The sequence below is a fragment of the Dermacentor variabilis genome, unplaced genomic scaffold, assembly GCF_050947875.1.
Source record: "Dermacentor variabilis isolate Ectoservices unplaced genomic scaffold, ASM5094787v1 scaffold_13, whole genome shotgun sequence".
Classification (NCBI taxonomy): Eukaryota; Metazoa; Arthropoda; class Arachnida; order Ixodida; family Ixodidae; genus Dermacentor; species Dermacentor variabilis.
Window position 1 is genome coordinate 41816664 of NW_027460291.1, and position 25439 is coordinate 41842102.

The 25439-nt window shown below is 45.9% G+C and overlaps 1 protein-coding gene across 1 annotated transcript in view; it reads right to left on the reverse strand.

Moving 5' to 3' along the window:
• Nucleotides 1–25439, reverse strand: part of LOC142566708 (endoplasmic reticulum transmembrane helix translocase) — a 311329-nt gene that overhangs the window by 148482 nt on the left and 137408 nt on the right. Inside the window, exons 9-11 of the mRNA XM_075677546.1 lie at nt 21573–21710; nt 8399–8519; nt 5245–5399 (exon numbers count right to left, since the gene is read on the reverse strand). Of these exons, the coding sequence (XP_075533661.1) occupies nt 5245–5399; nt 8399–8519; nt 21573–21710 (414 nt within the window). The remainder of the gene's footprint in view (nt 1–5244; nt 5400–8398; nt 8520–21572; nt 21711–25439) is intronic.

Here is a 25439-nt window from a genome sequence, read left to right on the forward strand (position 1 = left end):
AGCTCAAAAGCACGAACTCCTTATCATGTAAAACCACTGATGGTTGACTAACGCATCTGTCTCCAAATTTCTTAATAAAATTTGCCTTTGATATTTCTCACATTCCCGTATCGTGGTGATAATCCAGCACACATCGTCTTTAAACTGAGGCTTACATCTGCAGCTATTGCGGTGCAGCACTAAGTTAGAAGTTCTTCCTTTAAGCCATTTTTGTGTTCCCCTAGTCTTTGGTTCATACAACGCCCCTTTGCCCAATATATCTACGGCCACACGATAAAGGTATTTGATAGACAACCACAACGCAGCAATTTACGAATTTGTTTTTCTTTTCATGTTTCACTGCGCATGACCATCTGTATTTATCTGATGTCCCACTAAGACGTTCGTCCGTCATTATGCATCCAATCTTCCAAGGGGCTGACAGGACTACCTCCGCCCCATATCGCGACCTTATTCTTTTAAAAAGCCCATGAGAAACTTTGTGCACATACGGGATAACTGGTGCCCGTTTTTTTTTTTTTTTTTCTTTGCCCTTCTGGTACTTCCAGGTCCCGTTTATTTTTTACTTTTTGCAACAATTTTTCGCAAACAGACGAAATGACAAACCTCGGGAATCCCGCCGAAAGTAGCCTGTCTACTTGTACTTTTATGCCGTTCTCCGCAATGTGTGAACAAGATTTTGTCGGCCTTCCGACGTGACCAGTGTCTCTGAGGCAGTGTTTGATAAATATATCACCTTGTGTATATATAAGTGTGTGTTTTGTGATCAATAAATTCAGTTGGTAGTCAGTGCTCATGTTGTCCTCTTGCAATCCTTCTTCCTTCACTAATTTTTGTTCTTTTTTCCGCACTTCTATGCTTTGTGCTGCAAAAATTTTACACCGTCTGGACCTAAACCAACTCACTCAGATCACTATTCTTATTGTGGTCAAGTGTTCCTATACTGCGGCTTTCTTCTGCACCCTGATGAAGCATTGCACAACCATAATGCCCCTGGTGATGGTTGTAATGATGGGACTCGGTGACAGTTAAGATAACCTAATCGCTTAAGAATGATAGGTGTAACGTTAAGGGATAAGAAAAGAGCAGATTGGGTGAGGGAACAAACGCGAGTTAATGACATCTTAGTTGAAATCAAGAAAAAGAAATGGGCATGGGCAGGACATGTAATGAGGAGGGAAGATAACCGATGGTCATTAAGGGTTACGGACTGGATCCCAAGGGAAGGGAAGCGTAGCAGGGGGCGGCAGAAAGTTAGGTGGGCGGATGAGATTAAGAAGTTTGCAGGGACGGCATGGCCACGATTAGTACATGACCGGGGTTGTTGGAGAAGTATGGGAGAGGCCTTTGCCCTGCAGTGGGCGTAACCAGGCTGATGATGAAGATGAAGATGAATCGCTTCTTCATTACAGACGCGCTGCTAAGAGCTCCCCATGGCAAAAAAACAAAAAAATTCAGCCCGTACAGCACTTTCATCGCAGTGTCAACACCACTAAATCTTTGTGGTCTGAGATATTCTTCTAGCTCATTGCAAAACCAACGCACTACACCTTTCAAGGGCCTAAAACACCTTTGGAACTCTTCCTCGTTCATGTCGAACACATCACTTCATTGCCTCTTGTCACATCATTGCCATTGTCTTTCGCCAACACTCGCCAACAGCACAACCAAAGGAGCTGCCATTGGTGTCTTGTCAGCCAGCGCTAGACTAGCTGGCAGCCACTGTTTGCTTAGCAACAATCGAGACTATGCTCGCAAACACCCACGACCCTCAAGTGAACCAATTCTCCACAGTTCCACTCGTAGCAGATGACAGGTTTGCTTCGCAGATGATTGACAGCCCATGTGACGACAACAAAATTTGTAGTCTAGCTCACCAGGGACGACAACAGCCAAGCACCGTCAAACGGCGTTAGGGAGAGCAAAACAGTTCCAAAGCGAATCATTACATAATAAAGTCAAGTCTCGATATAACGAATCACAGGGGACCGCTGAAAATCGTTCGTTATTCTGAAAGCTCGTTACAGTATAAGTCCCAAAATTAACCATTCTGCCCATCAACCCAGCTGTTCATAAGTAGTCACCTTTTGAGCTACCCATGAAAACGTTGCTGTTGGCTCTCGGCCCGTGCTATTGCTATTTTCCATAGATTCCGCCGCCACACACCACCAAAACACCGTATAATAAGAGTAACGTGTGCAAAGAAGCTGATGCTGAAAAACTACCGACAAAAAAGAAGCTCCATGTTGCCTCCGAAGCGCAATGTTTCTTGTTTGATTGTTTTTCACATTCCTTGCCGTGGTCACCACGCAACTGCCTCACTCGAGGTGAACACCTGAATTATTCCAAAGCACAAGTGCGTATAGATGACACCGTCCAGGAAGTCCAAAGTGCAACCATGTGGCATCCCCGCGAGTACAGAAGTTAAATTTCAATGCGCGCATAGCTGGTACGGCTGCAGAAAGAAGCTTGAAAGAAAGAGGTGTGTGCAGAAAGAAGGGCAAAAGAAGGAAGAGGCGCGCCTCTGTTACTAGGCAACACTTGCCTGTGCAGAGCATGCGCTCGCAAAACCCGATGAGTCGTCGCCTCCACAATAGATAAAAAAATTATCTCCCGCATTTTTTTTTAAAATGAACACCATCTCAGGTTTTCCGAATCTGTGCCCCGTGGTGTCCACTTTCTGCACCGTGTCACCTGCAAGCCCACTGTTTGGCTGCCGTAGGATACATGGAAATCTAAGAGTCACCAGATTTCTGATTATTAGTTTGTAGTACTGAGGTGATGTTAACATGACACGGAAACTGAATAACTATCGCTATTCTGAAAAGTTCGGTACTGTGAAGTTCACAGTATTGAGATATTTTTACATTGAAACCACAAGAAGTCAGCAGGGGATTTCTGAAAAGTTTGCTGATCTGGTGTTCGTAGTAACGAGGTTTCATTGTACGACCACAGATCGTCACTGTTTCAAGAACCCGAAAGGCCTCCTGGTCCGACACGCATTCCACAAGAAAGCCTGGAACACCTTCCATCTTTTCACTGATAGGCGCCGGGCATTGGACGCTGAACTGGCGATGCTGCACCACAAAATTTGTCTTCTTGTGGACAAGGGCTTTCTGCAAAAACTATTTTAGAATTCCACGAGTGGCCCAAATGAACCTGATCCCAACCTTCACTTGAATGAACTTTACATTACTGTTTTGAATTAAAAAAAAAAACAACACCACGTGCCACGTCCACACTTCGCAGAATTACCATTGCGGCAGAGGCAGGCATGACTCATTGCTGTGCCATTCATGGGTCCACGCTGAACGCGTTTCCTCCATGCTCGCACGGTTACACATGTTCAGGAATGGACTCAGACGTGCTGAAAGCTGAAAGCCACTTTCGAAATTAACAGCGTCTGTGTAGTGTTGGCAATCACCGACAATGGGGCCGGAGGGCGGAGGGAAAGGGCTAAGAACGAAGGGATGTACCAGCCGCGAGCCGTCGGATGCATCCAAGATTGACTGTAGTGGATATGTAATTCGTAAATTGAATCATTTGAATGTTTGCCATTCAATTCTAGTGGACTCAAACCTGATTTTAACGAAGTTGAAGGGAGAGTCGAAATCACTTGGTTATGTCCGTTACTTCATTACTATATCCATTGTTGTCCCTAACTGCAATATATATGCCCAATGGGGTGCATCATTGTAAACATGGAAATAACAAGACAGCATTGTGGCCTGTGGAACCACTACACGGCCACGCATGTGATGAAGTTTGAATAAAAAAACTAAATAATCTTTGCCGTGTGCAACACGCGACTTAGCACCTGACGCGACAGCCTTTAGAAAGCTGCCTACTGTTCCATTATGATGGTCTTTCATGTCCACCTTCCACTTGGCTTGTCGCGGTCGTGCAGCACAATTCAACGGAGTGCTCCCCCGTGGGATCTAGGAAGCAAGCAAACTATGGCTCGTGGCCTCCGAGACCAGAGCCAATGCAATCTCGGAGGGCACGCTCAGCTGCCAGACTGCGCGTTGCACCACAGGGAGAGGCAGAAGTGAATACATGGCCTGGGCGTGATTTCCGAGATCGCGCCGGGGAAATCACGGAGGCCACGCCCAGCTGCGCCTGCCTGCACGGCGCACCCCACAGTAGATATAAATGCACTGACCTTTTGCATCGCCCCGCCTAGCCATGCAGTGTGGCGTGGCTCATGCAGCCAGGCAAGCACTGGAGAGAAGTGCGATAGTCGTTGCTTGTGCACAGGTGCGCAGCTAAACACGGCGGTGAGGAAGACAAGTGTTGCTCGAATCTGTATTCGACGCAGGGTCACAAAAGTTTCGAATTGCCGTGGCAAATGAGTGCAGAACCCCGCAAAAAAGCGATGTACTTGGAGCACGATGGTCACATACTTTTTGGCTTCGGAGATGAACCTGTCGTATTTATTCGAATCTAGACCGATAGTTTTTCTTTTTCAAATAATCATATACCAAACTCTAGGGTCGGCTTAGATTAAAAGATTTTAAGAAACGCGCCAGTTTTTAATTGAACTGATAAATATGATGCATAGCCAGCACCATCTAGAAAAGTCAGTATTGCAGCCGCTGCTAGCTGCGCCAGTAGCTAAGTGTAGTAAACGAGCGACGTTGCTGTTTTGACCTGTGTCGTACCAGCATGCAGCGTGACGTTATCGTAATGGCACCAAACAGGCGATGCCACTATGCTGCCGCTTTCGAACGAAAAGTTGTGCTACTCACAGAGGCATCGTCAAATGTTCAAGCCAGGCAGGATTTCGGCATTGATGACAAAAAGGTCTGCTGTTGGGGAGGGCAACAGGAGATGCTGTTGGATGCAGGAGACGCCTCTCCGCAATGGGGAGATGACAATGATAAGGAAGATAGAGGCATAGAATGAGCTTGTCATATTCACATTCAATAAATGCTGTTTTCATTTTGTGTACACTGTTCTTGCCTTTTTGGTTTGGCCTACCTTAAAGGCAAGAGTTTTTTTTTTTTTTTTTCCCTCCTCTGGCTTTGGACGAACTGCGGCCGGACTAGATTCAAGTAAATACAGTTGCTCGTTATATCGAATGGCAGGGGAATTTCACTTCCTTAAAACAAGGTTTTAAATGCATAGATTTCTATGAAAATTTCAATGGGAATCTCATTTACTTTGTTACATCCATTGTTTCATTATATCCTGTTTCACTACAACAAGGTTTGTGTGTATTGGCACAGCCCTACTGTGACCCACCCTTTGTGAGGTTCCACTCAATGGCAGTGAGCGTAGCCTTCTCCAGGGGGTCGCCCACCAGGCCATCATCCAGCTGGGCCAGGGACTGACACGAGGCCAATACCTGGATGCTCTCAGCAGGTGCCTCCGGGACAGCACAGATCTCGGGAAACCCCCTGCACCATGACATGAAAGCCTTGATGCTTGAAGGCATGCTATATCTGATATAAAAAAAAGAAAGGCACTCTGCAGTAAAACCGCATTAATTCAGAAAATCCGATAATTTGGACTCGTCCTCTGGTCCTGGGGCAGGCGTATGCATTATTTAATACAAATTCACATTAATTTGCATGCATTTGGCCGCACATCGATTATTTCGGATAACTCTCAAAGCTCAGCGACTGCAGAGCACCGAAAATGTGTGATGCAAATGACCAAAAAAGGAGCTAGCGTCCAACTGAAATGAAGCTGCAGAGTCCGCATCGCCATAGTCATCAGCAGAAATCGCACGTGAATGACGGAAACGCCAGAACGAATTGTCCCTGTATGTGCCTTTCAAGCCTTTATTCTTGCATGTACCGCTGCTGATAACATCGCATCGGCCATGCGACTTCATAACTGCGTAGTCGCCATCCATGACCGCGCCGATAGCGGCCGAAATTTTGTCCACCGTTGTAGTGATAAATGGTAGTTTCGCTTTGACTCGGTGCACACTTCGGCTGTGCGTCTTTAGAACTGCAAGGTAGCCATCCATGATTGCGTCGATAGCAGCCGAGGTTTCGTCCGCGGTTTCGTCCGCAGCATTTGCAGCACGCAGTAGTTTCGTTTTGACTCAGTGCGAACCTGTCGAGGATGAAGAGCACCGGCTACATCGTCATGGACAATCTGTTAGCGACCAGCTAACTGCCGAAAAAAATCATCACAATGTGCGCGCAATAATGAAAAAGCCTGCCTCAGGAAAAAGTGCGGCGCGGCCGTGCTGGGAAGGAAGTTGCGAGGCCTACGCCACTACAAGCGCTAATCAGTCACTAGATAACGAAAATTGCAGCTTCCTCACTGATATTGCGCAAAATAGAAAACAGCAATTGCTGGTTCAGTCAATAAATAAAAGCATGTTGACGCACTGCACATTTGCTTGCTTTTTTGATACCCTCGATAATTCTGCATTCAGTTGATTTGAAAATTCTTTTTCAGTCCCGTGAAATCCAAATTAACGAGGTTTTACTGTACTTCATTTGGCAGAAAAACATTACTGAAGCACAAAAAGGTTTTTTCATTTGTTCAAGAACTGTATGTCAGTGTAACATCACAGATATCAAAGCGTTTTCCCACATTTAGGCCATTCTAGTGCAGGGCCTTTAGGCAATTTAGATGTAGCAAAAATTTGGAGGATGCTTAAGCTTCGCCTAAAAAGTGGAATACGATAGCAATCAAAGATCCCTCACTGGTTCTCACGCTTCCCGGCAACTGCAGCGTATGTAACCATAATGTTTAGCGGGAAACGCTCGCGGCGAACGCTATGCACAAAGGCAGGCTTTCTGGTTGAAACGCAGCCTCTTGCAGTGGCCACGATGTGGCAGAGGCGAGCGGCATCTGAAAGTGTTTCAAGGAACTGGACATGCTGCTCCGTGGACTCCGAGGTATTTAAGCACCGGCGTGCGCAAATGGCGGATGCCGTCTCCGATCTGTGCATTGTAGAAATGCTGGAAAAGGGGTGTGGTTGAGTTTTCGCATAACAATATTGTTTTCTCGTATATTCAAATTACAATCCGAGAGCTATCATGTCGGTAGGTTGTGAGTAAGTCGTAGTTTAGGATTTTTCCACGTATTTTAGCTTGAGAAATTCAATTAGTTCAGTAAATTCCTTGAGTCACATTAACAGCCTGGGTATGTGTGGTTCGAAAATCATTTTGCTGAAACAACGTCCGACGCCGGATTTTCTGCGACACGAGCTGCTGAACACTATCACGTTAAAAAACTGTCAAAATCCATGGCACCAGAATGCGGTAACTTGAAGATGGCATCAATGCCTGCACTGTTCCTGCCTTATCAAGGCTTCTAAGAGAGGTTATTTTGCTATGGCACAAATATATTATAGTAGAATCTCGTTCATAAGTTTTGAAAAAAAAAAAAAAAACGTGAGAAAAAACATACTAACTAGGAAAACGTATGATCCGAAGTAACGAAAGAGATTTGACAGACTCAACTATCGTTGACATCTACATAATGCAAAGCATCACACGAATCGTTGTGGCACAAGACACGAGACGATGCCGATGTGCCTCGAGCTGGTGGTGCTCCGGCAGCCCGAGACATGTTTTGTTGTTTTCCTATTGGTTGTTTTTTTAAGAGGGTGACAGGAAACTGAAACGAAATCGAGCTGGTTAGCGACGCCAGATGCCGCTCAAGAAACACGTGATGCCCACATTGCGCCGCCTGCAGCAGTGAACGCCTGCTAAACGCATGCAGTATGCTATCAATGGTACTACACATTATGCGCTGTAAAACAGATAGGTAAAGACGGTTATCGCAATATATTGGTTTGGCAGCAATAGCTGTGAATACGGTGTGCAATCACCCAGGAGGTGATTTGCTTGCACCGAAATGAGAAACTGAGTGCACGCCTCCATTTTCGCATGAGATGGGCAGACGAGTATTGCAGTGAAGCTACTGCAGCGGGCAGCCATACACTGTTCTCGATCGCGCACGCCTCACGCATTTTCTTGTTTACATGGGATATAGGAGCCGGGAAACGTATTATACGATCATAGTTTGGTGATATACTGAACTTAGTGCTGAAAAATTCTGTTTTCCGGGAGCGTATGAACTGGTAAAGAATTAGCGTAACTATATTAGGTCATTTTTTGTGTTCCAGACTGTGAACGTTGGCGCCAGGAATACGTACATAATAGCAAGTTATCGAGGTTCTACTGTATACATAACAGCTTACGTTAATATTCATCTTTACTGATGTTTGGAAGCCCCATTTACACTATCAAGCCCCAATTTGGTCTTTCTGTGTGAACATTTACAGATATTATGGCTTGTACAATGTTTCATAGAATGGGCAAAACTTTAGCTTAGGAACTGAAGGGGAGCTCACGATAGTCATGCTCTGTCTCGGCAGGTTCAATAGTCCCGTGACACAAAAGAAACAAGAAATCAAGCAACTCACTTGAGCCCTGCAATGCCCTCAACAACGAGACTGTCCGAGGTGAGTGTCCCAGTCTTGTCAAAGCAGCAGATCTCAACCTTGCCAGCGAATGGGATCCGGAAGGGCTCCGTGCAGTAAACCCCTGCAAACATGGTTCTGCTACAATCAGCGGGAAGGGTGGCTAGCAGTGCCAAGAGTCACTATGTGCAGCTTGCTCAGAATTTTTATTAGCCCTACCAGACTGCGATTTACAACAAGGAAGATGATGTGTGGTGTTTAATGGTGCAAGGGCCAGCTATGGCTAAAGAGCGTCACGACATATGGTATGAATTTTCTATGTATTAAATTGAGTTGAAAGTGGAGATGTAATGTGGCTATAAAGAGCCCTAAGAACGGGTAGCTATATACTGTGCAAAATATATAAGCATCAAAATAACGATCACGTCTCATGATAAAGACTGCATAAAGGTTTTGCTACGAAGAAGCGATATAATAATAATAATAATAATAATAATAATACTTTATTCCACAAAGTCACAAAAAGCAGCGTACATAACAGGCCTGCCAAACCCACACAGGGCTTGAGCGGCAGTGCCTGGCAGGCAGCGGAAAAACACTTATTCAATTGACATGTATTTTTCACATTTAAAGTAGTCTATGAAGGAAAAAAAATAAAGATAAAAAAAAGCTAATGATTCCCTGAGGCGACTACAGTCGAACCCGGCTATATCGAACTCGCAAAAAAACGCCTATCAGTTCGATATAGAGCATAATTCGATATTAGCCTGCTAAATAATTGGATGTCATAAAAGCACATACCATTTATAAAATTACTTTATTGATTAAACTAGCTTACTTTCGCACGAAATAGTCCTGCATTTTCTTCTGCTTTGGCAATTTCGCTGCCTGCGACGCACGCACTTTTCCACATTAAGAAGTCGGAGCAGCTGAGGCCGCAACTTTCCGCATTCGCGCAGAAGCACCGGACTAGTGCGAGCGCACCAATCACTTCAGAGGATGTGGGCCAAGGACCGTCGTTGCTTTCCTCATTGTGCCCACTTTCACTTGTGCTCGGTACGATGTTGGCAATGTAGTCTTCGTTTTCGGGCTCTCCCGTGGTCGCGACACATCATTTGCGCTCACAAACTCATCCACCGTTGATTCGTCAACAGCTTCCGGAAATTCTGACAGTTCGCTCCAAACTTCGGCAACACTGGCAACGGCTTCGTCGCATTCATCAGAATTTACGGTCATCACCGAGCACGCGGAAGTCGGCATGGCTGAAGCAATTTCAGATTAACCACTCGTACACGGCCGTGCGTACGGGTCGGGCGCCACGAGCACCGGGTCGCGAGTTTGGACGCTTTAGCCCTAATCTCCCCCTTATTCTTCAAGATCGTGCCGAGAGTGCTCCTCGGAATCTTGTGCTCTGCGGGGACATCCGACTTCTCACCGCGTTCGACACGATTTATGATTGCGAGCTTCACGACGAAAGGCAAATTCTTCCGCTTCATCACGGCAACGCTGCGAGAGAAGGCCCACAAGGCGCACACAAAAACAGCGAGACAGGTCGCACTTTCACCATCTTGCACGACGAAGGCACAAGAGCATCTGATTGGCTGTCTGAGCAAGCGCTGTGGGCGGGCCAGGATAATTTTTTGCAGGGGGGAGGGGGGGGGGGGTGCCGACAGCTCGTCCGAAGCAGCGCGGTCGGGCGCGGTCACGGTAGGGAGAGCGGTTGGATGGAGCCGCGCAACCGGATTTTCTCCGCCACCGCGAGGGAAAGCCAACTTCCGGGGGCACTTTCCGCCACTTGACGTTCGATATATCGGGTGTCGCTGCTATTTTTGTTCGATGTAAGCGTAATTTTTACAATATATACTCATTGTAACTATTTCGTGTCCAGAAATTGTTCGATATATAGAATAATTCAATGTAAACGGGTTCGATATAGTCGGGTTCGACTGTAGTCAATTTGCCTGAGTGCCTTTTTTAACTTGTATTTGGTTTGAGTGCGCAAGATGGTTTGAGACAATTTGTTAAAATATACAGGAACATAGTAGTCTCGTATTCTCTTGCCATATCTTGTACAACGCCTGGGTACGAGGTAAAGATTCTTAGGCCGCAAACAACGTGAGGGAACGTACTTCACCCTGAAATTACTTTCCCAGAAGTGCTTTAGCACAACAGTTTCCAGTAGTAGTTGATTAAAGTCTGGCATAAATAAGGTTTTGAAAACGTCACTTTTGTCATGAAGATTTAAATCATAGCTGATGTTCTTTAGTATAGAACGGAGAATAGAGTTGACCCTAGTTTGCCAACAAATTGCACAATGACTATAAACTGTTATGCCGTACCGTAATACACTATAACACAACGCATGTACAACAACTTTTCAAACAGAGAGGGACATATAATATTTCAAACTGTAAAGCACACAAGATACCACACGAAGTCGTTTGCATACATAATCTAAGTGGGAATTCCAGGAAAGATCACTGTCAAAGTACAAACCGAGGTATTTTACAGAAGTCACATAATCTAAAGGTTTACACAGACATGGAGAACACTTTGAATTGTGTAGTACAAACAGGTAATCAATGTCTATTTTTTTCAGAGGATTGTGAAAACAAATAAGTTTTGTCTTTGACGTATTAATATTGATTAAGTTAGCACAAAACCAGTCCATAGCCTTAGTCGCCATTGCTTGTAAGGAAGTAATAGCATGCCTAAAGTTTGTTGATTGAGCTCTAATGACAGTATCATCTGCATACTGATACAATCCAACAGGCACCATATCAGCAAGGTCATTCACATAAATATTATATAACAGTGGACTGAGTATAGACCCCTAGGGGACACCAGATTTTATTACAAGGAAATCACTTTTAGCCAGCCCTAGTGAAACCTGCTGGCGCCTGTGATGCAGAAAGTTTTTCACAAGCGTCAGGAATGTGTCACGAAATCCTAATATTGAAAGCTTGGTTAACAGAATACCATGACTCACGCTATCGAAAGCTTTGCTGACGTCAAGGAGGACGGCACATACGATCTGATTACATTCGAAAGACAAGTTCAACACGTCAGAGAGATCTTCAAGAAGCGATTGGGTACCTTTTCTGGGGATGAAACCATACTGGGAAGAGGATAAAATCCCGTGTTTATCCAAGAAACTTGTCATTGTTAGTAATAAATGTTTTTCCAATACTTGAGATAAGCAGGGCAACACAAAATTGGGCGATAGTTTTCTTTTCTATTATGTGCTCCTCCCTTATAAAGTGGTATTGCTACAGCAGTTTTCATATTTAATGGGACTGTACCACTGGAAATGATATTGTTAAAAAGTGACAGCAACACATCCTTGATGACACCAAAGATGGCACGCAGGTCACTTACATAAATTCCATCTATACCTGGTGATTTATTACACTTTAGGCTAAAGATAAGTGACCTAAGTTCGTCTTCGGCTAGTAAAGGCAAGTGCGCGGACTCCAATGTACTATTATGCAAAGTACACGACGGTGGAAGCGGTGATGCATTACCCGACACTCGAGAGAATGAAGTATTAAAATCATTAGCAAGAGTACGGTCATTAGTTCTGAAAGAAGTGAAATCACATTCGCGATTTCGGTGCTTATTAGCACCTCTAAGGTTATTTATTAAGGACCACGTTTTTCTGGTGTCTGTCCGAGCGGATTTAAATTCATTCCGTAAATGCATTCGCTTGGCGCGACGAATCATCGCATTTGCCCTATTCCTGGCTTCTTTGAATTTTGACCGCATCGCTTCAGAGGTGGGGTCAGAGGTAATATAATGATATCAATATAAGCCCTACTGCCTCCACAGGGCTCTTGAAGTAAAGGGCTGAGAGGCCGGTGCTGTAAAAACTGATGTCACTGCAGCTACAGCCTCAAAGGCAAGGCTGTGCTACACATGACCTGGCCAAACTATTTCTAAGATGCTAACTTCACCTAAAAAGCTAAAAACTGTTCTCAGGTTAAAAAGCGGTTAGTGACTAAGAAGAAACACTCAGTTTTTACTTCCCTGCACTGGACAAGGACATGGAGAACTGTAAGGCTGTCACCACACCTTCGACATGTAGGAGGATCACTTCCAATCAGTAGGTAAGAGTGGGTGCCGAAGGCATGACCCATTCTTAACCGATAAAGGAGCACTTCCTTGTATTGTGATGATTTCTCCAATATCCAATGCCCCAATTTGGGTTTGATAAAGTGCAGTTTATTGGATACCCGAGTATCCCACTGTTTCTGCCAGTGGTTCTCAAGCTTATGACGAAAGTATGGTTTAAGGTCTGTGACTGGAATGGGTATGCTTGTGTTGCTGTCGCTAAGGGCTACTGAGAGAGTGTTCTCATCAGCAGCTTCAATGTCTTTTATGCCAATGTGGCTAGGTACCCAGCATATGATGATGACTTGCTTACCAGTATAAGCTGAGCTGTTTAATGGACTCGGACTACACTCAATGAGTTCGTGAACACAATAGCCCTAGCAGGCATGGACCCAAGGTGGGGCCAGGGCCCCCCCGAAATTAAGACGCATTGCCCCCACTGCCGCCCACGCCACCACTTCTCGCACACATTCCTAAAGTGCCGCAAAATCAATGTTGAGACTTGACAGCTATTCGGCGTTCAAAATTTTGCTGCCTTTTTTCACTCCTTTTGGATGGCTGTAGTAGTTATTGGCCTCTCCTGGGACGTGAAGGCCAGTTTCCTCATCAATTCGGTGCCCGCGCGATTAACTCGAGATGCTTTTAGTTGTCACCGTCTATTAAACGGTCACGCACATCGTTGTTGCTTCGTTAGTTCCACCTTCTTTGTTTAGGCTGATCCAGGGACCAGGGAAGGGATTCAGTTTGGGGTCAGCTGGTCTGTATGCACATACGCGTTTTTATGGCGAATGGTGGATGGTGGGCATTATTCACATTTGTACTAGTAAAGGTACCCCCCTCACTTGCATAGAAAAGTTACCTTGGGTTGGGCCGCCCCTCGAAAAAAAAATCCTTAGTACGTGCCTGAGCCCTAGTGAGATTCGTTTGCATATCCTTCTACTGTAAAAATAAATGTACGTGAATTCAATGTATCAGATATTAAAGATGATGGTCCTAGAGCTGTGTAAGCAACAGAGATGGAGACTTAGAAGCATCTATGTACAATTCAGCACAGGATCCAGAAGTTCAAGAAAACACGAATGTATATGTGCCTCATGTGCCCATTCTGATATTTCTAAGAAAGAGACGCCACAGTGGCTGTTCTGCCACTGCCAAGGCGGTGGAAGCCGAATAGGAGCCATTAAGACATTCTCTAGAAGAGGGACGCCTGTTTCTTCGGACAGTGCTTCCAACCAGAGGGACAGAGGAGGCCTAGTGGCTGGGTGGTTGCCGAACAGCCTGGCCGTGTGCAGGTCATAAATAATTGAATGACATGGATGCTCTAAAGCTGATTTTACCTTCAAGGCGTAGGAAAAGCTTAAACATGTCCTTTGAAAGTACAGTCAACGACTGAATTTACGGACGCCCAAATTTTTGGACATGCCTGATATTTCGGACGCCTTCGCGGCACCGCCACGAGCCCCATAGAATCAATGTATAAGGACATCTGACGTTTCAGACGCTCGAGCCCGTCGCCGTCCAATTTTCCGGACTTTTTGACGCGACTGAAGGTCCTTTGGCTCCTCGCGCAGTGCCCTTACGAAGGAAATCGACTTGCAGCCGAAGCATATCACAACTTTGAACCACAACTAGCCAAATCTAGCCGTCACACACGCTGGCTATGTACATCACCGCACTTCCGCCTCCGGCAGAGTTTCCGGAGCGGCACCATTTCGTTTGTTTGCGCCGGCCACATTTTGGCTAGCGTGGTGTATGGTTGTGCTGTTGTGTCAAGTGTGCTCTGCGACGCTAGGCCTAGGTGCCTCGACGCTCGTCAGCGAACTCCACAGTTCATAACTTGAGGATTTCGCTTGCCTTCGATGGCCCCCACTCCGTCTTCGTCGTCCTCGCCAATGGCATCGAAGCGCAGAAAGCAGTACCATCGGTTAACGATGGAGAAGAAAGCTGCCATTATTAAGCAAGTCGTGAGCGGCCGATCACAAGCTGGCGTGAGCAAGGAGTTCGGTGCCCATGGACTACGTGATCAACGACCTCCGCTCTGCTGGGGCTTCCATACCCACGGAAATAACTTTTGAACAGTTTGTTGACGCTGACAACGAGCTCGACTTCTGCACAGAACTGACTGACGAGGAAATAGTCCGTCAGGTTGTGGGGGATTCAGAAGACTCCGATTTGAAAATGAGGAGCCAATGCCTGCGCCGCCTACAAGCGCCGAATTGACGCGAGCACTGCTGACTCTTTCATCGGTGCACAGTGCTGACATGACCCTTGCCCAGATTGAGGCGAATATGATCGCATGCAACCGGAACGCCGTCCAAACAACAATCAACAAGTTCTTCAAGCCACTGCAGCAATAACACCGGCTGCCCGACGATGCACATGTACATAATAAACCGGCAGTCGGCTGCATACAGAGTTTTTGAACGCCTCTTTTTATAGCCACTTCACTGATGCTTTGGCAGGGTTTCTGAAGCCTGGTACTTCGCCCTTTACCTCTAGATCTGATAAAAAAAGAAAAGAGGTGCGTTTTTTTGCATGCATTCATTTTTTCGGACTGCCTGAATTTTCGGACGTTTTTACGTTTCCTAGAGGGTCCGAAAAATCAGTCGTTGACTGTATAAAGACCATTCGTTAGATTCAATGTACAAGCTTTACACAGGAGAAGTCCTTAAGGCACTGGTAGCAAGGCAGATGCCTAAGTGGTGAATAGGTTCTAACATTTCAAAGCACAAGGCTTAGTATAATTATAGACTATGGCTCCGTAGTTACGGCGTGATAATATTCGAATTTTGTACAAGCTTATTAGGCATTTCCTGTTGGTTCACCACAATGTGCGTGACATGAGTTTCAGCAGGTTCATAAGTCCTGAGGCATTTTGCCTTAAGATTCTTCAGGTGTGGGACAAAACTTAACTTGCTGTCCAAACGGATCCATAAAAATGTGTGCATGGCTCACAGACAGCTGTCCTCCATTGCAATCTACTACAGGGTCCGGCAGTATACCTCTTTTGTTAGAGAACCGGAGACACATACTTTTTTTGAGGGTTTAGATTAAAGGCATCCTTGTCTACCCAATTAAAGATTTATTTAAGGGGGGACACGGCCTTTGAAAACTGAAAAATTGCGAAAAAGTTTATTTTTGGAAAACCACATATTCGGGCAGTATGTCTTATAAACTACCATTTCTGTAAATATCAACGTCCAATTCATCATGAAACAATTTCAAATAAAGTTTAGAACGAGCCGCGGCAGCCCTCGAGCGGCAAACGAGCACTCAAAATACCCCTACTTGGCGCGGACGCCATTTCTCCACCACTCAACGAGCGCCGCCATTTCGGTGTTGTTTTGTTCGTGCACACTTGTGCTTTTTTTCCCCGCCTCCCGTGGCGGTGGGGGCAGTGCGGGAGAGGCGTAAATTGCTCATGATTGGAGGGCTTACGAGAGCTTTCAAGTTTCTCGCGGCAGAGACACGAAGCTGAGATGGGGCGAAGCGCGCGGTCCTCAAGGACGCAGGGGAGCCCGCGACTCCCATTGGCTGCTACGTGCAATGACATAGTGGTCTCCTGCATAGTGCATCTGGCAGTCATCTGCTTCGGCTCCTCCATCGCCGCGGCCCTTTGTGTGTTCCGCTTGCCATCGTCTATCTTTGCAGCCGTTCACATATTTTCCAAGGTTCTACAGTCTTTACGAGACCGCTGTTGCGTTTAGCCTGCCGATTGTTGTGCAGTCGGCCCCGATGTGCCCAAAGAAACTCAAGACGTTAGATGTGTTCGGTGCAAGGAAGCGTTCTATGAAGCTCGCCCGCATGGCGAAGCTCGCACCGGCGATGATCGCATTGATGGTTCCAGTGCGGCAGCTTATGCTTCATCTATGCAAGAGCATAGTTGCGTCGATGCTTCTAGCAACGCGACTCCTGCTCCACCAGTGCAAGAATTTGTCGCAACGAGTGCCCCGGGTGTCTCGTGCTCATCGACAGCGGCTTCCACATCCTCTCTTTCATCTGCCTCGGACAGTGCGATCGCGTCGTTCACTGTGCACTTGAAAGCACATTTCCTGACGTGTGAGGAGAAAGAGGCGGCGTAGAAAAAATGCGCTGCTGTGCAACGAGGACTTGCCGCTATGTCAGCGACCGAGAAAAAATTTCAAGCAATGGAGCGCGATCCCGAAGCTGCCACCGCTACAAGTGAAGGCGAAAAATTTCTCCTTGTGCAAATGGATGCCCTAGGCGACCTGCTATCCAAGACCCCATGCCGGCTGTGCTTTGCGACTGGGATGAAGGTTCAAGGAGGCACCCAACTTGGACTTGCAACAAAGCTTGAGCTGCTAGGTTTGCATTGTGAAGTAGTTGCAAGCTCGTGGAGTTCTGCCCATCAGGTTGACTCAATGGCCTTTGACGTGAATATAAGAGCCATTGTGGCAACAAAACAGATAGGGAAGGGACAAACAGCCCTCAATGACTTTTGGGCAGCGATGAACGTGTCCCATCGTGGCCTGCATCATAAGACTTTTCAGAAGCACTTGAAGAAATTCAGGGAACCGCAGACACAGTGCACATACAAGCTCTATGCAGAATCTGCTTTTGCTGTGAAAACCACCTACAAGGAAATGGATCCATATTTCAGCAGGGATATCAGAGTTAATTAGGTTGTCTATGGTTAGGCAGTTGTGAAGGAGATTCCAAGCCTTGTTTTGCTTTTTCTGGGCTTCCTTACACTCCTCATTCCACCATGGAATACGTCGTTTCGAAGGCAACCCATTTGTTTGGGGAATAGATACTAATGGAACGCGTGTAGAGCATTCATCTTGCTTTATAAGATTTAGAACAATGGGGATGTGATCACGTCTCCATCAATGGTGGCCTTAGAGGCCACCAACCCAGAGGTCAAAAGGCCCTCCTTCAGAGACAGCGCAGCAGCACTGGCTGCTGTTGCCAGGGTGCACTGCTGCGGCCACGCTCTTTGTGGGCCAGGCCAATGCCGAAGTCTGCTGTCGCGTCACCCTCCCTACACGCCGCACCAGCATACCCTGCAGTATGGAGGAAGGAAATATGCTTTTGTGCTTCCTGAAAGGAAATTTTCACTTTGATCTTTATTGCAACTATTTCCTTTTGCCTCTTCCAAGAAGGACATGACCAAGAGAATGCAGGGTGATCATCGTCCCAGTTTGCACAGTTGTGTGTCTCAGTACAATTGTCGGATGGTCGGCAGGATGGTCATGCGACGCACACTTTGCACATGTGGTGCAGCCCCGACAGCTCCGAGAGCTGTGACACTGGCACTTAAGGGGGGACGCGCAATCGCAGTGGTTAAATTGTCAAAATTTTTTTATTTTCAGATTTATTTTTTTCGTGATCTATGGACGTTTATTTACCATGTGATGAAATATTATAACAAAATACATGGTAGAGATAGAGAAAACAGCACTTTGCTAGAGAGCTGTCATCAAAAATTGTGAAAAAATCTGGCTTCAGAAGGCCCCATCGCATCGCGGATCGCCCGGCTATCCGTTGACGCAGCGCCGCCATTTTGGTATCACCGTAAAGAGGAGACTCGAGCTCAAGATAGCCGGAGCGACGTATTTCTCCACCAAAAAATGAACCAGCAAATGCAAGCAAAAAAAAAAGGCAAATGCGGCATTGCGATTGGACGCAGTAGTCAAGTGGAGCACAGGGCATGCTCCTATTGGCTGTTGTAGATTTGAATTGCTGACGAACTTCTCTCACGCGCATTTGCACAGCAGCGAGCTGCGCATTCCGATCAACGTGACTGACCATTGTGGCAGCTCATGCACATTTTCTGTGATGAGCCCCAAAGGAAGCAAGTTCCGAACGGCCCACGTGTACGGAAGACCACAAAAGGCATGGAAAAGAGGGACAATAGTCGTAGAAGTAGATGCCGCCGAGCTTGTTGACGAGGCACGACTGGCGCATGTAGGTGACCGGGAAAGCGCGGCCAGGTGCGGTGCTGACGACGCGACCGTGGGCTATGGTGACGGCACGTCTGCGAGCGATGGTGACGACACGTCCGCGAGCGATGGTGAAGGCGCGTCCGCGAACCATAATGAAGGTACGTCCGTGATCGTTGGTGAGCGTGTGTCCACAAGCAATGGTGAAAGCACGTCTGCGAGCAATGGTGACAGTGCGTCCATGTGTGGTCGTGACGGCAACATGACACTGGCGAAGCAGAAGTTTTCTGCGTCAAATATTCAACTGCAGATTTCAGCTCCAACTCTCACTAATAAAGAGGTTGCGCAACGAGAGACAAGAGGAGACGTTTTGAACGTCCTGTCATCTACCTCTGCACGACTGATAGATGCACGATGATCAAAAAAGCAACTAAGGTGCACGAAACTGCTGCAAGAAAGCGAAAAACTATATCAACACGTAAAGAAAATGTGTCCTCGCAGGCAAAGGACTACATTCCAGGTGGGTTTTAGGGTACTCAAAGTAAAGATTTAAATGTTTACAACAAATAAAACTTTGAGCTCAGTTTTCTCAGCTTTCATTTGTTGTGCAGTTGCTTTCAGTTATACCAGTGCCATTTCACAACGAATGAAGACAAAATCACTGTCTTTTGCACTTAGATCCTGAAACATTGACGAGTGCAATAAAGCTGTCCATTTTTAACTGCACCTCATAAAAAACTTTATAATGGTTTTCTTGCAAAAGTTGTTAGTAAGACAATATGCAAAGGAAAGTTTAAGAAATATATTTTTATGCTCATTTTGGCATTTAAAAAATAAACCAATAACTTTATTGCACAGAATGGGCCTTTGTAAACATGCGGATGCAAAAATCCTGGTGAATTAATTAATATGAGGATGACCATTAGAGGCTGTCAATTGTTGTAACTCAAAAACTATAATAGATAGCACAAAACTAATTTCAGTTATGATATCAGCATAACAAATCACACCTGCGTGCAAAATTTCACCAATTTATTCCCATAAATAAAAAAGGTTTCATTGCCCATTCCCCCTTAAAGCAGTGGCGCAGGTTCAGAATGTAGGGTTTAAGTCGAATTTTCAGATAGCCTGTCTCAATATATTCCGGTAAAGTGCTTGTGCAGAAGGTCAAAACTAGGTGTTCTGTGGGGATCTCTTTGTCATCCCACATGATCGTTATTTGGAAATTCATCACGTGCTGTTCCTTCCAGCCCTCAAGCAACTCTGTTTCACTCAAGTCTAGGAGATCTTGCTGAGATACGACTCCGCGTGTACTGTTCAGAAAACAGTTCAGTTTATCGAGACGGAGATTTTGCCAATTTCAATTTCAAAAAGTCCGGACAATTCCTCGAACTGATTCTTGTCACTGACTTCGAGCAACAGATCACCGCTGGCCATTTTCGTGACCCTGTAACTGCAACCCAGTTTCTCAGTAAGAGACTTTGCGACAACAAATGGTGATAGAGTTCTTGCAGCTTTACCAAGGTTTTGCCAACTTAGAACATGGTACTTCGGGTACATTTCTCTGGTCTGGCCAAAAGGTTTCAGGGAGTCATCAGTGCATCCTCTCTTGGAAAGAGGGCGATCAGGGAGCTGGGAAAGCCATAAAGATGAGAAGGCCATAAGAATAACTATCATTTCAGTAGCTATGCTAGCCGCCCACCACCGAGCCCAACAAGAGGACGCTACAAAGCCTGAAAACAACTAAGACGCCTGCTGTACATAGCTACTACCACTACTAATATAAAATGCCCAAGGTTGGATAACTACACCAGGTTAACCCTTGCCGCCTGGAAATGTAGAAGTGAGAAGAAGTGAGTAGAAGACAGGAAAGATTGAAAGTGAGAGAGAAAGGCAAAGATTAGGGAGAGGACAGGAAAAGGTGACTGTCGTTTTCCTCCAGGTGTGTTAGTCTGGAGGTGCCATCTATGTGAAGCAGAGGCCAAAGGGATGTATTGCCTTTGCCGGGGGCCCTTAGAGGTCCAAACACCCAGCATTGGCTCAACCCCCAGGATCCCCCTTTCCCCGGACACGGCTAAGCCATGCATGGCTACATGCGGGAGGAGTCAACCTTTGCCTGATCGGGTATGTGGTGTCGCAACACACCAAACGCCTGCTGATACAGATGCCCCTGTGGGGTTACAAGGAAGGTGCCTGGCTAATACAGCTACCAATACAAATAGAGAGCCATTGTCAACGCTTAGGGCCTACGGCAGAACTAAAACCACAACAAAAAACAAGACCGCCTTTATATTAATGACAATGCAAGACAAGGCAAAAGAGAAGAATGTGCAAACGAGCTGTCAAGCATTATAAGAAAGAAAGCTGGTTTATATATTGTTATTCACCATAGGAAAAAAAAGCAAAAGTAGGGACATTTGGCCATACCCGACTGGGCCACGTCGGAAGTCGAGACATTTACTCAGAAGAGTGCCAGCCAGCTGAATTCAGGACAGTTGGTAAACCTAGCACTAACCCATTTGCTTTGCTTGTAAACTGCGTATGCAAGCAGCAGTGGTTTTCAGCCAGTTTATTAAATTAGATTATTTTATTAGATTTGTAAACAATTAGTTATGCTAGTTTATCCCTGTATTCAGCAATAAACCTTGCATAACACTGTACATATTAAAATTTTTTTATGGTTATCAGAAGAATATCTATAATAAAAAATGTAGCCATGAGGGAACACACTTCTCAAGAAAATGTGACACTCAAAGAGTTAAGCATAAGGATGCAAATCATTTTACATGTTTGCTACTGATGTCTCGGCGGGATTAACACTGTTATCATGTTGCTGTGATGCAGATGCACTTGTTGTATCATAAACTTGATGAATGCTGTGCCAAATACATGGTGAGACAGGCCTGTCTAATCATATTGTAAGAGCAATGCAAACAATTCAGTATGTTCTATCTATTTGAGAACAGCTGAAAGCTGTCGCATGCACAACACACACATATAAATACACTTGAGCAGTGAGATTTGATCTGACGAGTGTTACTTGGCTTCCTGGGCTCACCCAATGAATTCTTTTTTCAACTCTTTCTGGTCATGTTTCTAGTTCTGAACCGTTGCTAACCTGCGACCATTGTGCCTGCCCCATTGAATTGATGAAGGACACTGACCGAGTCGTGTCAATGCAAGCAATGAGGTGTGCACAGCCAGGGAGAGCTCAATGGGCAGCTCAGGCGGCACCACAGAAGTTAGGATCAGTGCACACTCCAGGAACAGCTTGTAGCGGTTGCGTGTGGGGTCCTCAGTGCCTGCAGAGCGAGAAGGAAGGCATGCCACCAATCAGTTCACATGGCTGGCATGGTCGAGATCTTGTTGCTTTTGCACTGCTCACAAAGGAACAAGGACAGCAGGAGTACACAGAACTCTCAACTATGCTCGCGCACATATAAAGCATAGCCGTTTATAGCGCAAGTTGCGAATATCCACACTATTTTTTCAAAGGCTGCACACATGCAAAACATATAGAACAAGCAGTTGTGCGTATATAAGAACCGAAGTATATGACCCGAATTTTGGCATCCATTTAAATTTACAAATTCTGAAAAGTTAGTGTCCCAGGATCCGTGGTCTGTGCATGAAGCAGGCAAAGTAACACAGAAAAAAAAATACAGAAGACAGTAACATATTTACTCGAACCTAGGTCAATAGGTTTTTTTTTTTTTCAAATATTATTATGTACCAAACTCCAGGATCAGCTTAGATTCGAGGTTTTTAAAAATGCACCAATTTTTATATGAAATTGATAAATATGATGCGTAGCTAGCGCCATCTAGACAAGTGAGAATCGCAGCCACTACTAACCATGCCAGAAGGCAACTGAAGTACACGAGCGACATCACCATTTTGACCTGTGTCGTATCAGGGCTGGTTCTTTATTCTATGGCATCGGTGTGCAGTGTGGCATTAACATAATGGCACCAAACAGGCAATGCCACTACAGTGCCATTTTCAAACGAAAAGTTGTGCTAGCCGTAGAAGCATCGTCAAGCATTCAAGCCGGGCGTGACTTCGGCATCGATGAGAAAAAAATGTCCGTCATTGGAGGAGGCAATGGGAGATGTTTTTTGCATGCACCGCAACGAGGATAGCATTTACTGTGTGAAGATAGTGCACCGTTTGAAGATGACAGCGATAAGGAAGATAGCAATGAGGCTAGCAGCAACGATGACGTAGAATGAGCTCGGCATGTTCATTATTCAATAAATGCTGTTTTTACTTCGTGACCACTGTCCTTGCTTTTTGGTTCAGCCTACGTTCGAGGGAAGATTTTTTTTTTTCTGGCTTCCGACTTTCCAGGGTCAGCTTAAAATCGGGGCCAGCCTACAATCAGGTAACTACGGTAAGTTGCCAACTAAATTTTCAGATCTGGTCGATTGTTTTAAATTTCCCCGGTGCTGCCATAAACTGCACAGCAGTAGTGTAGAATGGCAACTGAAATTTCCAGTGACACACAGTGAATTGTTCAATTTGTTGAACTGACCCATGAGCCTGCAATGTCGAAAACATGGCAACTGTGAACAAGATTGCCACCATTCGAGCATTTCCTGTGGCCCCTTTCATGGTCGAGGTGGTTCCACTGCTTTCCAAGTGCCGTACAGTCACTGCAATGCATTTCGTTGACTTGGTACCAAACCGCAATTTTAGTCACCTGCCGAGACATGCTGGTTGCCCACGGAAGGCCTGGTGCCATGCTGTTGTTAGAAGCTATCCCTCTATATGTTCGTCCACACATAGAATAATAATAATATTTGGGGTTTTACGTGCCAAAACCACTTTCTGATTATAAGGCACGCCGTAGTGGAGGACTCCGGAAATTTTGACTACCTGGGGTTCTTTAACGTTCACCTAAATCTAAGCACACGGGTGTTTTCGCATTTTCGCCCCCATCGAAATGCGGCCGCCGTGGCCGGGATTCGATCCCGCGACCTCGTGCTCAGCAGCCCAACACCATAGCCACTGAGCAACCACGGCGGGTCCACACATAGAAGATGACATAAATTTTTAACATGCGATCGTGAGTATGGGTCACTGAAAACAGCGAATGTGAAGTGGAGTTAGGTTTCTCTGGTGATCAGCCATGGCAACTACTGCAAATGCCTACCAAGTTTTGTGTGTGGTTATTGGTATGAACGGCAAAAGCTCGCATGTGGACATGAAGCCTAAAAGCTCCAAATTAAATTTACAGAACACTGCTTAACTCTTTCCCTACTGCACCCATTGTTAGCGCGCTATTGATGGTTTCAAAAGCCGCTTTCAAGACCTTTCGTACCGCTCACGGAAACACTGAGTTATCAGACGTGAAAGAGGAGAACTATATTTTTCTTTCCTAAGCAGTTCACTTTTTTTCCTGCCAGGCAGTGGTTTTTGAACATGCTCCGAAGTTTTTGGAATTGTCAAAGTGGAAAGCAAAAATGGCTGCCCAGTATCAATGTTTTGAAATGCCGCTTTCAAAATCTTGCACGCCGCTCATGGATACTCTACATCATCGGACGTGAAGGAGGACAACAATATTTTTGTTTTATAGCATATTTACTCGAATCTAGGCTGGCCCCGATTCTAAGCTGACCCCCGAATGTCTAAAGCCAGAAAAAATTTTTAATAACTTCCATCAAATGTAGGCGATACAAGAAAGTGAGGACAGTGTTCACAAAATTAGAACAGCATTTATTTAATATGAACATGCCAAGCTCACTCTACGGCATCATCGCTGTTAGCCTCGTACACTTGCGGAGGTGCGCAAGCTCGCGTCCGCGCTCCCACGCTGTGGGGATGCACGACTCTCATGCGTCCCCTGATATGTTGTTTTCCCGCACGGCGCGTCTCCTGTAATCCGGCTTCGCTGCGTGGCCTGGCACCCGAGGCGGTCGGAGTGGTTGAGGCACAGTTGAGGCGCTGCTGATGCCGCCGACAGGCGGAGTTACTTGGGCGCCGAAAGACAAGGTGCTTCCTCTTTGGTTCGGAACAGCAAGCAGTGCGGACGTGCCGTGCCGCACGTGCGCCGATCCATGCTTCTGCGAGACCGTCTCGCGTGGCCGCCTTGGAATGTGCCACCGTTCGTGTGACCGTACACGCGAACGACCAGGCGTTGGGATCCAGCATGGGGCGAACATATTCGCTCCCTATCCGGTCGCGGTGAGTCGGACTTCTAGATTTGTCGCGCGCCCATCGGCATGTTTTGTGGGTAGCAACTCTGCTAGCAGGCATTGATCTATGAAAGGTACAATAAATGCCCTTGTGATTGTTTGCTCTACTGTGTTGTCATTCCTTTGTCCCAAGAGCACGGGTGAGAGAACCCCACAACGCATACGCGGACAGTGCGGCAAGGCTTGCATGCATCAAAACGTGGCGCGATCATGCTGAATAGCTCCTCTCTGTTATCGTGCACTTATCTTTGCATGTGCTGCAACGAGGAGATCACAGCAATGAGGAAAAGTGTCTCCCATTGCCCCCTCCAACGACGGATGTTTTCTCACTGATGCTGAAGTCCTGCCTGGCTTTCGACAATGCTTCTGTGGCCAACCCAACTTTTCATTTGAAAGCAGCACTATAGTGGTTATAGTAACACCAAGCCCATGCCATTACGACATAGGTCAAAATGACGATGTCGCTCATGTACTTCAGTTAGGGGATTACGCGTGGTGACTGGGACGGACGGACGACTGCGAGATCGCCGTGACTGCAACAAATAAATGAGTTCTTTCCTTTAATATTTTGAGAATTTAGATTTAGGCTAGTTTTTAGATGTAGGCTAGTCAGGTGAAGTGCTCACGAAAGAGCAGGTCAGTGACCTAACGGGCGGGTCTTTTCCGGCCGGCAGCTATAGATTTGCAGGGCTCATTTGCGAGTTAACTAGTTTAGACAGGTAGTTAGTATTTCTTTTCTAGGTGATCGGCTTTTTGCGGTGGGCAGAATTTTATTTGAGCACGTGGTTGCAAGTGGTTTTTTTCTAGCTTTTTGTGGTAGCGATAATAAAGTGC